This window comes from Photinus pyralis, unplaced genomic scaffold, assembly GCF_008802855.1.
Source record: "Photinus pyralis isolate 1611_PpyrPB1 unplaced genomic scaffold, Ppyr1.3 Ppyr1.4_LG7, whole genome shotgun sequence".
NCBI lineage: Eukaryota > Metazoa > Arthropoda > Insecta > Coleoptera > Lampyridae > Photinus > Photinus pyralis.
In genome coordinates this window covers 7,698,227-7,717,033 of record NW_022170738.1, presented here as the reverse complement: position 1 = coordinate 7,717,033, position 18,807 = coordinate 7,698,227, and the positions used below count along the sequence as shown (strand labels likewise).

At 37.8% G+C, this 18,807-nt stretch overlaps 1 protein-coding gene across 1 annotated transcript in view; it reads right to left on the bottom strand.

The window, feature by feature from the left end:
• The window catches only part of LOC116176008 (proto-oncogene tyrosine-protein kinase receptor Ret), a 75,546-nt gene that overhangs the window by 5,737 nt on the left and 51,002 nt on the right, over positions 1-18,807 (bottom strand). Inside the window, exons 6-12 of the mRNA XM_031494428.1 lie at positions 9,231-9,361; positions 5,695-5,871; positions 5,214-5,414; positions 4,993-5,162; positions 4,715-4,945; positions 4,404-4,663; positions 1,926-2,040 (exon numbers count right to left, since the gene is read on the bottom strand). Coding sequence (XP_031350288.1) covers positions 1,926-2,040; positions 4,404-4,663; positions 4,715-4,945; positions 4,993-5,162; positions 5,214-5,414; positions 5,695-5,871; positions 9,231-9,361 — 1,285 coding nt within the window. The remainder of the gene's footprint in view (positions 1-1,925; positions 2,041-4,403; positions 4,664-4,714; positions 4,946-4,992; positions 5,163-5,213; positions 5,415-5,694; positions 5,872-9,230; positions 9,362-18,807) is intronic.

Below are 18,807 nucleotides of genomic sequence, written 5' to 3'. Positions count from 1 at the left end.
GAGGGATTTTCTTCAAGACACAAATCGAAAAATTGGAGGGATCGCCCAACTGGTCGAAATGGAAGAGGCAAATCGAGTTAATGTTGCATCACCATGAGTTATTTGACCTTGTTATTGACGAACGCACGCTTCCAAATGCACCAACAGAGGGAGCTACAGAGTCGGCAAGAGCGGCGGTTGAAAACACCACCAAAGTTCACAAAAAGGGAGAGGCGCTTGTCCAGCTGAATCTTGTCACCAGCATTCGAACGTTGATCTGACGGCTACCTGTGAAATGTGGCAACATTGGGATAAAGTTTTATCCCGAACAACGCTCGGGTCAGCGGGTAGACAGGCTGATGGAGTTCTTTTTCAGCAACGAGGTAAATCCATTGGAGGATATTGCGTCTCACATTGCACGGCTACAGAAGAACTTTCAGGAGCTCAATGATGAGTTGAAAAGGCTAGTATGAACTGAATTTCTCGATTTGTTGCTGATGAGCCGTGTAATGTCAACACTGCCATCGGAGTATTACGAATTCAAAAGCGTCTGGGAATCAGTGCCGGTGAATGGCCGAACTATCAACAAATTGGCAGAGCATTTGCGGTTGGTAGAGATGCGCTTACCAACAAAACGCGATGACTCGGCAGCATGTGCTTCCGGTGTCATTTACTTGGACATATTGCGAAGAATTGTGCTAAGAAAGTCATTGTAAATTCGCAAAGGACGAAGGTGGACGATGATTTTTGGTTAGCTGACTCCGCCTCGGCGCATATGACCAAGTGTACAGAATATTCCGATGAGTACGTTGCATTTGCTATAGCAAAACAAGTGCAAATGTGCTACAATGAAGTGATTTCAGCATATGGACAAGGAACAGTAAATGAAAAATGAGAATCGCAGGGCATAGGCAAAGAAATGTGCCGAAAATCGGGAGGATTTTATTTTCTACCGGTGAGACGTTGAACAAAGGCTTTAACTTCAAAGCAGATCGAAGTGCGTTTTCAAAAAATGGAGTAGTATGTTTGGCCGGGAAAAAGACTACAAAAGGACTATATGCTGTGAGGATGCGGCTGCTAATGCCGGAATTTGCAGGGGAAGTTTTTGTAGCAACAAGAAGCTGAAACACCAGTGATGGAATGGGTGACACGTGAAGAAGCAAGGAATTGAATGTGCAAAACTCTTGTGCAGATAAAGTGCATTTTTTAAACCGAAATTACTTAGTAAACGGTTGGATAATAAGGTAGTAGCATGCTATCGATGTTTACTTTCTTGGTAGATGATTAATGGGCAGGAGGCTGTTACACACAAACATAGAGTAGAGATTAATTTCTTTCGTTGAGACCTTTGATTAGAGTACCATGAAAGATATGAAATATGAACCAGTTTCACTCCCCCCCCCCTACACTTTTCATAAGGGTCAGAAAGAAGCGCAGTAGTTGGTAGAAAACGGCTCCTTTTGTTGCGACCTTTAATTAGAATACCATGAAAAATAAAATTAATTCCCCCCCCCCCCCCCCCCAACCTACTGATCTAAAAAAAAAGTCGCGCAGGAAAGTGATAGTGTTTACAAACCAATTTATTTCAATGAAACCTTTGTTTAGAATACCTTGAAGGGTAGAACGTGTGCATACCCCCCCCCCCTAATTTTCTAAATTTTAACATCTCACAAAATAATTCATGCCCGAATATTTGTTGCTGAAAACCAGACAACGTAATAGTGCAATTAAAAAGAGCCTACCATTCGTACTTAGTTCAGTTATTTATGCAATAGGGAGCTACATGTACCTACATAAATGTAATTAAACTCTATATATGCTGAGAGATTCTGGTAAAAGAATAACAATATAACAGCAAGTGTAATTAAAAATAAAAAAGAGGAATTTTACAATTAAATCGTTTGCGTGGAAGCCGACAGTATTAAAGATAAAACTCAAACACTAACCTGGCTGTCCTCCAATGCTTAACGCTTGTGCCCTGAGCACCCTTCCGAACTCTCCTTCACCAAGTGTCTGCTCAATTTTCAGTTGGCCTCTTGGGAATTCCCATTTAGGATCCGGCTGCATATAAAATTACATTACCTACATTATTTAATTGCATAAACTCGGAGATGATGGTCATGTATAACTCCCGGTTGCTTTTTAACTCTTTGCACATAAAAACCGTTCCTGTATCTACCTTCGTATCTGAACGCAGAATAAAACTCTTTGAAGTGGGATTCGTTAGAGGTTCGGCATATTTGATTAGGGCTAACTATGGCTAGCATTGTCTGGGAATCCCTCGAATATGCAAATTCTAGCAAATAATGGGTAGGTAGATTACTGTTTAACGATGTAAAATCAATATTTGTATGGTCGACCGTATTTACTTCGAGATATTATAAAAATCAAAATTTTATTAAAAAAAAACAAGCCGCTGTCATTCATAAACAAAACACCGTTAAGGCGTTAAGGGTCTAAGGAAGGGACGATTTGTTTACTCTACCAGGAGGTTGTCAGTTCCTCCCTGGTGTATGGCAGTACATGCTGCTGTCTGGCGAATGGAGGGTTTTGGGGCTAGTGCCAACCGAAGAATCTTTTTGGTACGCTCTCTCATAGACTGTATATGTTATTGCCATCTCTCGCTGGTTCGCAAACTATAACGACTTTAAAAAGTCAACAAGGAGCGTTGAGACTGGGTGGATGGTAAACGAATCAAATGAGTTAATGATAAAAATGGCCGATTTACTTAATAAAGAGCAATTTTTGGAGCGTTAATTAATTAGAAGTAGGGATGCGCCACTAGGAGTCTACTGAGCGGAAAATCAATTTCAATTGTTACGGGACCTTAATGCGGATAGTATACATATTTTACTGAAAGATGTCGCTACAGTAAACTAATTTTTTGAAAAGCACATGTGCAAGAAATGCTACATATGCATACTTTACTGTCGCACTTCACATCCTTTGCATAGGGTTAATTAGTATAGTACTATGCAATCAGAAAAAAAGTCAAGTCAAGTCACCTTTGGAATTTTTGTTTACATGGTAAATCGTCTTAAGGCGGGTTCATAGCTCTCCGTTCATCCGTTGCGTTGATCCGTCAAACGGATAGTACATTTTGTTAAGGTTCATAGCAATCCGTCCACATTGTACATTTGCAAGTATAACCATAACCTAAAATTTATTTTGTACTGTACCCTCCGTGATTTTCAGTATGTGAAAATAGTACGAAAGTAAGAACACATTGCTGTCTGATTATTACCGTGAAGAACGAATAGGCGAACACTCTTAACATACCAAACATAACCTCACTCTTGTTAAAAACGGACCAACGGAAACGTAAATGTTCAACTTCAACCAACTTTTCCGTCGTAAACGGACGACGTACGATTTAAAAATTTGCTGTTTTCTGATTGGTTAACGGACAAACGGAAACGTACCTATGAACGGAGAGCTATGAACTTACCTATAGACCATATAGTACATGGACTGCTATTAAGGTGGGTTCATAGCTCTCCGTTCATCCGTTGCGTTGATCCGTCAAACGGATAGTACATTTTGTTAAGGTTCATAGCAATCCGTCCACATTGTACATTTTCAAGTATAACCATAACCTATACTTTATTTTGTACTGTACCCTCCGTCATTTTCAGTATGTAAAAATGGTACGAAAGTAAGAACACATTGCTATCTGGTTATTACCGTGAAGAACGAATAGGCGAACGCTGTTAACGTACCAAACATAACCTCACTCTTGTTAAAAACGGACCAACGGAAACGTAAATGTTCAACTTCAACCAACTTTTCCTTCGTAAACGGACGACGTACGATTTAAAAATTTGCTGTCTTCTGATTGGCTAACGGACAAACGGAAACGTATGAACGGAGAGCTATGAACTTACCTTTAGCCCTATGCTTTCAATACCAAATGGGTGGTCACGGATAGAGGGCACTGTAGTTGTGGGTATGTGAATCTCAGGGTAAACTAAAGTCGTATGAACACCACTCGGATCGCGTAAAGCGTAGCTTTTATATTATAGTAACCGCGTAGTACGGGAAGCTTTAAATACACTTGATTATCTTCTATACGTCCACAAATAAGGATAGGTTTGCTTTTTTGGCATATCCAAACGATTAATTAATTGACGTTTGTTAATTTATAGGTTGACAGTGTCAAATCGTTTCTAATCGGACAAACTTCGGTCATACTCCTTTACCCTTAAACTCACATACCCAGGCGATGTCCTTGACCATATTTTAGTTACAATTAGCAGTCCATGTACTATATGGTCTAAGTAAATCGTACTTAACTTGAATTTTCAAAGGCGATTCGATAGCAACTCATCTTTGATCGCCCGTTATAGTATTGTATATACAATGGTAGTAGGTACAATATATAGGTCAATAGGTTAAGGTTTTATTCGCAAGCGAGCGTGACTTACCTCCGCCCCGGTGGTAAATCCCATTATTGTTGTTACATTGAAGTTAAAATTCAGGTTTTCGGTCGGAGCCGAACGGTCGACGTAATCAGACAGTGGAACAGACAGATCAGTGGTGTCGTTTGAAAACTTCTCGCGCACCATCCTACGTTTCCGATACTGCCTGAAGCATATAATCATTCCGCATATAATGGTCACCAAGACCACTGCAGATCCGGTTATACCCAGGATACACTTGGTGCCACACGCTGAAATGTCTACACCTGAAAGACGAGCACCGTTAAAATGTGATTTGGGGCGCAACCTCCGCTTACCGGTGCGTCTGCTCACATTCGATTGAACAATCGGAGGCGAAAAACTGGAGTTATTTGCAATGGTCGCGTTGCGTTCTGGAGCTCTGGTCGTTAACGGTTTTGGTTTAGCTTGCCTTTTCTCGGCCATATCGCACAGGCAACCACCGGACGGGTTACACGAGCAAATTCCCGCCCCCACATCAAATCCTCGTCCCGTCCTGGGATTTCGTTGCAGTGGAAATACAACTTCGGCTATAAATAAAAGTGAACGTACCCATACTTTAGACAGAACTTCTAACCTGAACAATCCTGTGGGCATATCAGAGGTGAAAGATTTTCCAGCGAATCGCAAACGCCGTTGGGACAAGTGTCAATGTCGGGCGTGCATGTTGCGTATAAATGCGTTTGCTCGTTTCCAGGATGTGGATCTCCTCTCCACATACACCTCTCCGGATTGTTAATGATTTTTCTGAAAGATTCCCGATTGATGACAGGGAACACTTCTATAAAACCTAATTACCGCCGCTCGACTGCGGGTGCTCCTCCTGTGGAGATGCCACATCCTTTATTGCAATCCTTTTTACTTCGATAAAACGCGCACATGTTCCAATCTCTTGTTGAGGGGCCCCGGTCGTGACAGGTGTGGTTTGGCTCGTTGCTTATTTTTATTACAATATTGTCCGTTTGTGTAACTTTATTGTTGAGCCATTGTACTGTTACACTAAAAATGCAAGAATGATTCTTGTTTAGTTAAATATTAAAAACAATACGATGCATACAATGATATTTTTAATAAATTAGTTGTAAATTATTTGTTTACTATATTTTATTGTTTTATTTTGCTTTAAATTTCTATTTTGTCTCCATTTTAATTGTACTTTATTATTATTTGATATTTTTACATTACTCACTCTAATATATAGTCAGGATTTTAGTGCCCGATTTGTTTGTATTCCTGACCTACTACACAACATATCATTATCATTTTGGTAGAAACTTACCGTACGTGTGATGCCGCTTCCCGCATTTTCATGACGTTTTTAACGTAAACGATTCCTTCGGTTTCCGTTATAGCGAACGCTTCATGTGAAGTATCATTTAAGATTGAAAATGATGATATCCCCTTACGTAGGTTCATTTTAAGGGGCTGTGTCACCCTTGCATATGGTGCTGCGGTTCTGCAACAGATCAGATTCATTCACTGTTTATCTAAATAGATTACCTTAAAATCATTTTCAGATTGGCCATACCTAAATGACGTAGAACTTATTATTGTGAGAAATGCCGGCGGGAGTAGGGTGCCGGATATCGTGATTCATTGCGCGTGAGTGTTAAAACCTCAGTGATTGAAAGGTTTAATCGAACAGTGGAAAAGCGAATGTATCGCCAACTTTCTACCGTTACTGTATCATTCGACAGCGGCGTTTTGTTGTTTCGGCTTTAGTACATGTATGTCTTTTGCGCATAATTAATTTTAGATTATATTTGTCATGACAACAAAGCGGTACGGGTGGTTCGGACTTTAATCTCAATTTTACCTAATCTAAGGGGTTGTCAGTTTATGTATAGCTAGTGGATTGGTTCGAAACTGCATCTCTTACGATTTTGACCTCATAAAATAAAATGATCAGAAACATTTAAGACTTGTGTTGTGTTGTGGAAGCACATAAGAAGGCCTTTTAAAAAACCAGCTTTCTGTAACAATTAAGTAGGTATGTCAAAGAACTGAGAGGTAGAAAGGATCAAAATAAGATTAGAGCTAAAATTTCGCATTTTCAAACTACGTCTTCAAAAGGTCCAACACTGTTCTCCCTTAATTGTAAGTAATCCCTGGCGATCCCAGTAGATACACAAGGGTGAACCTGGACCAGTTCAAGATTGCTCGGTACCTGGTGGCGACCTTGGAAAGCATTTTAAAATGAAAATCGCGTGCCGCGTGGCGGTAATCTTGGAAAGCAGATCAAGATGCAAGGGCATTCGCTTTGAAGGTTATCAAAGGTCAGTGTTATCATATTTCATTTCCAAGGTTACCGAAGGCTAACGACTCTATTTTTTGCGGTACCACATTTTACTTCCAAGGTCATAAAGGTCAAAGAGTTCATTTTTGTAATGTCATTTAATTTTCAAGGTCATCAAAGTTCAACGATTAATTATTATTAATAATTTAAAATAATTATTAAACATACGTCAATAAATAAATAAAAGAAATAATTTCTTAAGTTCATTATTTGAAGGGAAAATGTTGAACCCATTTTCCGCGGGAACGACCGAGCGGAGTCCTGATCTACTTTCCACCTGACACTAGACTTGAACGACTGAATAGTGCGTTGACCTGACATCCTAAAATAGAGAGAGGGTTAGTGTTCAATTACCTACCGAACAAGGTTTTGACTTATTTTCCGAGGATATTACGTGGCAGCCAGGAGGGGCGAAACGCTTAGGAGTGAACGACCCAAACGACCTCTGAGTTTAATCTCAACTCGCTTCTGATTGCCTTGAAAATGAAAAAAATAAGTCATTAACTTCTAATGACCTTGAAAGTAGTAGAATATAACACCGCAGAGAAATGGGGGTCATTGATCTTATATGACAATGAATTGTGACACCGCAAACATGAGGCTAATGACAAAAGATAAAAATGAGGTCGTTGAACTTTAATGACCTTGAAAATAAAATATGAGATTGCAGAAATAGGGTTATTGACCTTTAATGACCTTGGCATGTGGCACTGCAAAGATGAAGTCGTTGAGATTTGGTAACTTTGATGGCAATTCGACCTTTTACCAGTTAATTCTGGTCCGAAGTGGACCAAATGGCACCGTATGCCTCAGGAGTCAAACGTACGGGCAATGCATATAGCAGTCATGCTACTAATGTTGATAATATTCCCTTTATCAATTTGACGAGTAACAATCGAATATCTTTTAAGACATCTCTATTCCATTACGCAAATTTGAAAGGCATTGCGCCCGTTTGCCAGGTCAGATTAAAATCCATTCTGGCATTGGGTAGCAGATAATCTAACTTTTTCTGGTTAACGTAGCATGGGGCTTACTCCTGTTGGATTAGCTCCCCGGACCACGTTTAATGGTCTACCCTCTCACGCATGTGGACAATTCCTTCGTCCATCTATATATTTCGCTGTCCGGGCAACAATTCAGGTATTAAAGAACAACCCGGTCCAAGGACTACGCACTGAGTCCCCACCTGAGCTATGCCTGCAACAACGAGGAGCATGAGGGACACAACCGATCATCTGAAACCAGCATCTTCCAGTGGCGCTCAAACAACTTGCGGCAACAAAACAACCGCCCAACTACCCAACCACCTAAAAACGAAAATTCGCTTCTAAATAGCTTGCTATAAGTGTGAAAAGGGTTAGTTTAAATCAAGATTGGGAATAGGAAGTTGGCACCCCTCATAGCACTTTCCGAAGAGATCATTTGACATCTGAGTCATGGCGTACTCCATGCCTTTGTTTTGAGTACCGTGATTATACCATTATTTTGTTTTGTTAAGTTTTTATTTCTGTATTCACGAGGAGTTGATTATCAGTGCGATGTTACTCTGTCCGATTGATTCGTAGCTATTCCGTCAGATAAGTACCTGCAGTTCTTGTGCGTTAGTTATACGGCTCTCTTATTTGATGTTTCGATGTTTGTGTGTGTGAGTGGTTCATTCTGTCTCCGTGGGTGGAATAGATACCTAATACAGTTTGACCTTTCGCTGTATCTGTTGCCTACTCGTCTCGTGCGGATTGCAGTGCTTAGCATCTTAGCAATGCAAGATATTTAGGGGCCTTCTCATTAACATTTCCTTTATTTAAAATATGTTCTGATTGAGCGATAATCGATTTTCACATGAATACTTGCTATTGGCATTCTCACATGTACTTTTCGTGTTAAATAAAATTATGTTAATGAAGGCTGGAGTAGAGCCACACCATTTCAATGATTCCTATTGATCTTACAGGTATTTTGATGTGTTTTTGTAGCGAATTGATGTATCATGTTTTACACTGCATTTATGATGTCTTGTGTATTTTGTTTTTATGAACTTGTTTAATTGCATTTGATTTGATTATTATTATTGCTGTTGGTGTTGGTTTTTGTCCCATAGAAGGTTTCCCTGGCATGGTCTTATTGTGTGCGTAATATTATAATATTATAACATTATATTCATTTCTTCTTGATGTTGGATGTTGAATCGCCCAAGGTATTGATTGTAGGGAAGAAAAAACTGACTTTAGCTGACTAGCGGCGGATTACTTTACCTTTGTTCCGATGCTTTCACCGCCTAATAAAAAAGTAATGAAAGTAAGTAATAAAAACATCGTCGCGAAATATGAGAATTCCTAATGATCCCTAATTAAGGCGTGATCCATCCTCTTTCTTTACATAAATATTATTGTCCACCGCCTATTTATAATAGGACCTTAATGGATTTTATAATTATGCGTTCTTCATAAAGCTAGGTAATGTGTTATTAATTGTGCGTACGCTGCGCCATTTCATGCACAAGTTCAAGTTCAACTTACCTGAAAATCGTTACCTCGCGATGCGGATATAGAAGTAGTGGCAGTGAGAGATCAGTTGGCGGCATCGTCAGGGCGAGAGCTTTGGGAAACTCTTCATATCTTTCGAAATATACTCTTATAGGGACGCTTATCTGTAAACAAATGCATAAACGTTTCAGTCGTATGCGAACAGTAATTTCGAAACAGTAATAGAGGAGCATGATACGTTTTACCAGGAGGAGTTGACTCAACAGAGTGTAACTAATCTTTATAAATGTGTAATATGTGTCTCATTAATTTTACCATGTGAGAAACTGAGACTGAATTACCTACTGAACCTGGACACACAGGAGATTAGAAAATGGATGAGTTAATGAATGTTCCATATTGTGTTCCAGCATCTGTTATTGGATGAACGTTTTGGGTACATTATAACAATATGCGACGTGGTCTATTTACACTTTTCTCTTTTCGATTCATTCACGCAATGTAATAAAAAAGGGGGTGGGTACAAAGTTTTCCTTTACTTTTAATGTCCCCTGTTATACGATCTCGAGCGACCCTCCTCCATTAATTTGCGACACATCGTAATGTGTCTTTCGAGGCAATACTATTTAACAAAGGTACTTAAGCATATGGGGACCGAAATAGTAAGTGGTAAATGAAACTAATCCGTTTCGTAGAAAATATTTCAACTAAACTTTTCTTTCACGCACGAATGAAAGTTTATTGATTAATTGTATCACAATAGTAAAACTCGTTAGATGAAATCCATAGTGAATTAGGATTTATTTCAGAGCGACTATAAAGACCCATATCCATTAGTGGAGGTATATAAAAGGAAGGCAATTACAATTGTTTGTTATTTGTTTTGGTCGCTTTCAAGGTCAAACAAACAAAATCGTTCCGATTTTTTTTCTACGCATTTGCCGATGAGAAGTTCGAATTCATAATTTTATGATACATATTTGCAAAAAACGAGACGTTTTGGCAAAAATGAATATATTACGTGGTTTTTACATAAGTGTTTGATTTGTATAAGATAAAAAGTGATACATCAGATCTATTCTTGAATCTTTGAGAACCTCTAGTATTTGGGAGTGGTTTTTAAGTAGGTTATGGACCCAGAATTCCATTAGTTTTATTTATTCGCATCTTTGTCATCACTCATCATTCATTTAAACAAATGTACCTACTTGAATTTATAATTTTACTGTAATTGAAGTAGTCTCAATTTTATTTGTGACATTGCTAAATGTCAACAGGTGGAATAAATTCAGCTTAGGTACTACCTACTTATGTATGTTTTATTTTTCAGGTGATCTTTGTAACAGGAGACTTCAAAAGAAATCAATATTTCGTAAAGCATTGTAATTCTGCTTTTAGTTCGCTCTTCATTTCTAGTTTATGAATTTATGAACGATAATAGTTTCTGCAATTCTTGCATTCGTATACGTAGATGATTGATTAAAGTTACACCGTGCACTCGTGTTGCGTTCCACGTAACAGTGACAATCCGGCAAGGTTGAGCTTGATTTGGTTTCGGTTTTTGTGTTTCAGTAAGACTGTTAAACAAGTACAAATTGTGCACAGCCCTTGTTCATACAAAGCGCATTTTTTTTAAACACCCCTACGAAATTTATTCCATAAATAAGAAAGTTGGCACTGCACATCTTACACAAAACCAATTTTGAAAAATGGCGTTACATTTGCTTTTATTCCAAGTAGCTATGTATCAAATTTCATTTGAATGCCTCCATAAGAAAGTTGGCACTGCGCATGCGCAAAACAAAATTTTGAAACTGGCGTTAAATTTGGTTTTATTCCAAGTGGCTATATATAAAATTTTATTTAAATGCCTCCATAAATAAGAAAGTTGGCACTGCGCATTGGCAAACAAAATTTAGAAAATGGCGCTACATTTGCTTTTATTCCAAGTGGTTATGTATCAAATTTCATTTAAATCCCTCCATAAATAAGAAAGTTCGCACTGCGCATGCGCAAAACGAAATTTTGAAATTGTCGTTAAATTTGGTTTTATTCCAAGTGGCTATATATAAAATTTTATTTATATGCCTCCATAAATTAGAAAGTTGGCACTGCGCATGCGCAAAACGAAATTTTGAAACTGGCGTTAAATTTGGTTTTATTCCAACTGGCTATGTATCAAATTTTATTTAAATGCCTCCATAAATAAGAAAGTTGGCAGCGACAGCGAAATTTGATGGCCATCTCACCTTCAAGGTATAGGCTACCTACTCCAACAGATTCCAGGACTCTAGGACCATTCCCCTAGAAGTGGTTCAAAACTGTAGATGTGGGTCCGGACGGACAAACCGCAAACAATAGCACATTTTTTTTAATTCTTAAAAAATGCGCTAAAAAGAAAAGTATACTCTACCCGGATGGTAATAATTTCATTAAGTTTAAAGAGTTTACTTACAAAGTTTGTGCCTAGAGGGTGTTAAAACACTAGATTTAAACATCTTTTTCTTGAAGTTATCTAATTTAAATTCGGCCGTTGCCATAAGAATTTCCTTATCGCCGCGTTAAGGTAATTAAGCGTTGTCGCAGAAACACAGATGCAGTTTGTTCGTTTAAAGACGCACGTTATTTTGTTAAAGAAGGATAGGCGGAAAGTGTAAAAGGGAATAATGTTCTTAATAAGCAAACCGGGTGTGAATCGAGGCTTTTTGGTGGTGGATGTTTGAACCGTAGCCGTTTGTTTTGTCGTATTTGAAAGGACAGTCTGCCTTGTCTAATTGTAAAGTTGTGTAGAAAAAAGCTAAAGTGTTTTACCCACGTCTTGATAAAAGTGAACGTTAAGTAGAGTGAAGCCGAGGCGTGTTTTCCCGTTTACGAAGAAGTTTAGTCGGTTATTGACCGTTTCTCGTTGAAGAGAAGGTTTTCAAGTTATCAGTTAAGGTTCAGAAGCAGTTCCGTTTTTGTGTTAGTGCGTCTGTTTCTTGCAAAGCGCAGTTATGATTAGATGACGATAAATATTATTTAACTTACGGGTATTAAAACTTTATAGAAATTTAATTTGTTTAATCGATCGCTTGTTGCGTGGTACATGCGTTATCTGGCCCTGAGTGCCGTTCTTTCTTTCAGCGGATTGATTTACGAGTATGTCAAATAAATTTGTTTTACCTGTAAATGGTTAGTTTTTGTTTTGTGTCGAGCCCAAATTACGATCTAGTTAAGAGTGTTCAAGTTAAGTTGTTGTATTTTGTACCCGGTATTACTTTAGGCGTTAATTAAAAACGTCTAATTAATTTCTCAAATCAATAAAATTTAGGTCAATATCGAGATTTTCGACGTGGCGGAGGATGGACTTGCCCTAGAAAAACTATAATTACTTTTTCTAAAGGTTATGTTAGTATCTGAGCTAGCTGGACAGGTGCTTTGAGTATATACGAGAGGACGGTTCCAAGAAATGTAGTGAAACTGTGTGGGTGTGGTATAAACGGGAAGAAATTTTTGACGAATTGACGTGGGAAACTGTTCTGACCGCTCGATTTGAGGTGTCGCTTTAGACTTTAAAGATTTTTTGTTAGTAGATTAGAGAAAATTTGGTGGGAGAGAGGAAACTATACAAGTCGAGCACAACATTTTTAGAGAGCATAACATATATTTTCAATTGAAAGCAAGACGAGTTCGTATAATCGAAAAATACAAAAAAAGAACTGTTAGCTGCGATATCATACGGGATAGTTTAGTGCGAAAGTTTGCAGGAGAACGCTGATATAATTTTCAACCGTGAATGGTATGTAAAAGCGAACAAATTCGTTTTGTTGCAGTAGCGGAGTGACGCGTTCGCGTAGAAATAAATTGTCACTACGAAGGCGTTGTGGTTAAATTACAGAACGCGCGTTTATCCAGTTTATCAATCAAATTTGTGCACCTATTTTGTTTATACGAGGTGCTAATGAGATTCTGAATGGCAACCGGTAAAAAAGGTTAAAGACAATTAATTCGTGCTTTTGTTGTCTGTTATAAGGGTAAATGTTGACATTTCTATACTGTGGAACATGGATAAATTATAATAAACTAAGAAGAAGAATAAACCAAATTTCCACAAATAAATTACGAGACCTCAAGCACAGTTCGTTCCTGATTCAAATTCGTCAATCATCGTTTGAAATTCATTTTCAAGGGTGAACCAAATTTTACCAGACGTTCACCATCCAATTTTCTGAATTGCGGCTACCTTTCCAAAGGAGAGAATCAACTGTCAATTGGAAAAAACCTCGACGCATCGATAAATGTAGGTTAATTGAATTTTTTGCATAGCGTAACCACAGAAATTGATTGTTTTGGAAGTTTGTATAAAAGTAGGGAATGCAATACCGGGATCGCGGGATCCCGAAATACCGGGATCCCGCAGCCTTTTTGCGGAATTAATCCCGTACGTAAATGGAGCGGGATCCCGCGGGATTTGTGGGATTGCAGAATTTATAGACCAAGCTTACGACCATACATTAGCAACTTTGCGAATTTCATTATTTCGCACATTTTTGTTGGTGCAGTTCATGCAATAATTACGCGCAAACCTGTATTTATTATTAACTTTGTTAAACAGCGAGTGAGTGCGCAAATCGGACTTATTTTACTACTGTTTTAAAACGCAGGAACCGTTATCCTTGTAGACAATATGTCGGACTCGTCGATTGTTTATAAAAGATGTATGGAAATATTGCAGCGAATATTCTAGAAATCCAGATATACATGGGCCATAAAAGATAACGCACCGGCGACAAGAAAAGACGATGGATGTGAGGCATTCTTTCCGCGAAATAGAATGTGTTTTCTTGAGAATATTCCGTTAACTGCACAAAATTGCTTATTTCCGAATGTTTTTAAAATTTTGCTGGATCCCGCAAGTACTGGGATCCCGCGGGATTACTATCTAATGATCCCGCAATTATCGGTTAAAATTAATTTTATCTCTCATTGTATTATAATTAAAGGTCTCAACGAAAGGAACCGTTTTCTACCAACTACTGTCCTTCTTTCTGTCCTCTTTTGTGGAGAGGGTTGGGGGGGNATGTCGTGTGAAAATATATTTGAATGTTCTGCTATTGCAATTCACAATATCAGCATTGTAAATATATATAGATCACCATGCAGTCAATTTGATTTATTCGCCAATAAACTTACCGAATTATTAGCGAAAATTATCAAAAATTATGAAACTGTCATTGTTACCGGTGACCTAAACGTTCACAAAGACAATTCCAAACAGTTTAACGCCCTACAAGACATCTTCGAGTCGTATAACATCCATTCCATTATCAACACTCCAACAAGGATCGCCACTATAGGAGGCAGAGCAACCTCATCATCAATTGACTACGTCGTCACAAACGCGATAAAATTCGACTGGGACAACTATGACCCGGGAATATCGGACCACAACGCACAAACCATCACCATCCCGCACTCAACAAAAATGAACACTGCTATTGATATCGACAAAACCAGAGTAGTCAAATCACGAAGCGTCAACCCCAATAATGTCCAATTCTTCAACCGGTTATGGGACAGCGATCCCCCACACCTTAACACAGGCAACGGCAATATAGACTTCGAGAATTTCTATAATCATTTCAAATGGTGCGCAATCACAGCGTTTCCAGAAAAACTACATAAAATACCAACACAAGCAAATCGCAAGATTCCCTTTTCGCTATAGACTTACGGGAAAAAATCAATAAGTTAAAAGATCTCAATCGACTGAAGAAAGTAATAACCAACGAACGAACAACTTACCTCACAATGCAAATCCCTGCGAAAAGTTGTCAATAACCAAATAATGATTGAAAAGCAATCATATTATGGGACAATTATCTTTCGCTCAAGTAATAAACAAAAATCCCTGTGGAACATTATAAAATATATAAATCAGTCAAACCCCCAAACAAAAATAAGTGAAATTAAACTAAGTGCACACACTTTTTGGGTCCAAATTGGGTATTTGGACCCAAAAAGTGTGTGCAATATGTTCGGCAGTCACTTCTCAAACCGAGTGGCGATTTCCAAGAAGAAAAATAGTGAAACTATCTTCGCATCTTCAGTGTATGAACGGGAAATACTTGATATTATACAGAAACTGCCCAACAAAAAATCCTCGGGTTATGACGGTATAACCGCACAGATCTGCAAAGCCTGCGCCCAAACCATCTCAAGACCCCTAGCGGATTTAATCAACGCCTCGATGTCTCAAGGAATATTCCCAGCACACTTAAAAGTGGCATTAATTACACCCATATACAAACAAGTTAAAAAGTAATCGTAAACGATTTACATAAAGCGCATTTCCACTTGCATTCATTTCCCATTTGTAAGATGCAAGTTCTGTTAAGATCGTAAAAATCCGGCCACAAACATGAAAGATAGCGTTGCACATGAGCAATCCATTTTTGACATGCTATTTCAATTTCAGTTTATAAGAATTTCATTTCAATGCTTTTCTAAATAAGAAAGTTGGAACTGCGCATGCGCAAACCTAAATTTTGAAACTAATGTAAGATTTTCCTTTGTTCCTAGCGCCTAAATATCAAATTTCACTTAAATGCTTCCATAGATAAAAAAAGTTGGCACTGCGCATGCGCAAAATAAAATTTTGAAACTGGCGCTAGATTTTCCTTTAATCCAAGTGCCAATGTATCACATTTCATTTAAATTCTTCCATAAATAAAAAAAGTTGGCACTGCGCATGCGCAAAACCAAATTTTGAAACTGGCGTTTGATTTTCCTTTATCCCAAGTGCCTATGTATCAAATTTCGTTTAAATTTTTCCATAAATAAAAAAGTTGGCACTGCGCATGCGCAAAACCAAATTTTGAAATTGGCGTTTGATTTTCCTTTATTCCAAGTGCTTATGTATCAAATTTCGTTTAAATTCTTCCATAAATAAAAAAGTTGGCACTGCGCATGCGCAAAACCAAATTTTGAAATTGGCGTTTGATTTTCCTTTATTTCAAGTGCCTATGTATCAAATTTCATTCAAATACTTTTATAAGAAAAAAAGTTTGCAATTCGGTTTATAAATGGTCGAGATGCGAAAAGGGCACTGTGAATTTTGAATCGATTCGACTCAACTTTTGGCATTGCGTATTATATGGCTAAGGCATGCCCATATTGAATTTCATGCAATTCAGTTCATAACTAACGGAGATGTAAAAGCGATCGGACATTTCTAAACAAAATTATCGTTCACACGGACAGATAGAGGGACAGACAGGCAAAGGAACAGACGGACAGACCAACAGACAGACGACAGACAACAATACAAAATTATAAGTGATCTCTAGGATGGTTAATAAACGGCAAAAGTGTAAAATTATGGAACATGTAAACAAGTTAAAAAGTAATCGTAAACGATTTACATAAAGCGCATTTCCACTTGCATTCATTTCCCATTTGTAAGATGCAACTTTTGTTAAAATCGTAAAAATCCGCCCACAAATATGAAAGATAGCGTTGCACATGGGCAATCCATTGTTGACGTGCTACTTCAATTTCAGTTTATGCGAAGAATTTCATTTCAATGCTTTTTTAAATAAGAAAGTTGGAACTGCGCATGCGCAAACCTAAATTTTAAAACTAATGTTAGATTTTCCTTTGTTCCAAGCGCCTAAGTATCAAATTTCACTTAAATAGTTCCATAGATAAAAAAGTTGCCACGGCGCATGCGCAAAATAAAATTTTGAAACTGGCGCTAGATTTTCCTTTATTCCAAGTGCCTATGTATCACATTTCATTTAAATTCTTCCATAAATAAAACAGTTGGCACTGCGCATGCGCAAAACCAAATTTTGAAATTGGCGTTTGATTTTCCTTTATCCCAAGTGCCTATGTATCAAATTTCTTTTAAATTCTTCCATAAATAAAAAAGTTGGCACTGCGCATGCGCAAAACCAAATTTTGAAATTGGCGTTTGATTTTCCTTTATTCGAAGTGCTTCTGTATCAAATTTCGTTTAAATTCTTCCATAAATAAAAGTTGGCACTGCGCATGCGCAAAACCAAATTTTGAAATTGGCGTTTGATTTTCCTTTATTCCAAGTGCCTATGTATCAAATTTCATTCAAATACTTTTATAAGTAAAAAAAGTTTGCAATTCGGTTTATAAATGGTCGAGATGCGAAAAGGGCACTGTGAATTTTGAATCGATTCGATTCAACTTTTGGCATTGCGTATTATATGGTTAAAGCTATGGCCACAATAGCGCATTTTTTTTTATTTTTGTGGAAATGCGCTAAAAAGATGACTCGACTCTGGTCGAAAATTACAGACCCATCTCCGTACTGAGCATCATTTCTAAAATATTCGAAAAAGTCTTTAGCGGCAAATTATGGTCGTTTCTTGACAAACACCATATCATCTCTAACAGACAACACGGTTTCCGCCCTGGATTCTCTACAGAATCCGCGAATTTGCAATTCATTCAGCATCTCTACGACGAGCTAGATAAATCTTCGATACTTATCACACTACAATTTGACCTCACAGGTGCATTCGATTACGTGGATCCTGCTATCGTTAGTGAAAAAGCAGAAGCGTATGGAATTAGAGGAGTTTTTAATGAGTGGCTTCAATCATATTTGACGGGGCGAAGCATCCGAGTGAAGTATAATGGATCGATATCGGATACGTACAACCCAGATTTTTTTATTTTTTATCAATGACCTTCCTCAATTTATTAACTTTGGTGAACCGTTTATTTACGCCGACGACACTACAATCGTCATTAGTGGAAAAACTGTAGAAGAAGTGAGAATGAAAGTTAATGACACTCTATAATTCGACCAATGGTGCTCGCGGAACGGACTGTTAATTAACTACAACAAAACGACATTTATCGAAATACTTCCCCCTGGTTTAAGCGCAAACGATCTCCAATTTAACTTAAAAAACAATTCGATCCCTAAAGTGAATAAGGCAAAATCTCTAGGCATAATAGTCGATGAAAAACTGACATGGATGGACCAGATTTCAGAAGTATGTAAAAAACTAAATAAGTGCTACTATGTACTACTAAATCTAAAAAGCACCTTAAGACAAGATGCAATGTTAAACGCATATTATGCACTAGCATATTCGATCATAATTATAACATCATTATATGGGGAAACTCTGTTTACTTAGACCGAGTATTCGTACTATACAGAAGAGGTTACTTGGGCTGATATTTAACTTATCATACAATCACACGTGCCGCAATGTATTCCGTGACCACAACATACTGACCGTGTTTTCAATATATTTACACAACTGCCTTATCTACACGCATCAAAACAAATCACACTATGACCTGCACAGTGATATTCACAATCATGATACGCGGAACAAAAATAAAATTTATCTGCCCAAACCGAAACACTCCTTTTCTAATAAAAAATCACCGACATACCGCAGTATATTATTACTATTTACCCCAAACAATAAAAAGTATCCGATCACTGAAGCAGTTCAAAACTAAAATACGACGTTTCCTAGCGGCCAATGTTATTTACAATGAGGGCGAGTATCTCTCTGTATGTGAAAATGTTATTGTCCATTAAATGTTTGTTAGTCTGACGTTGTAATACAAA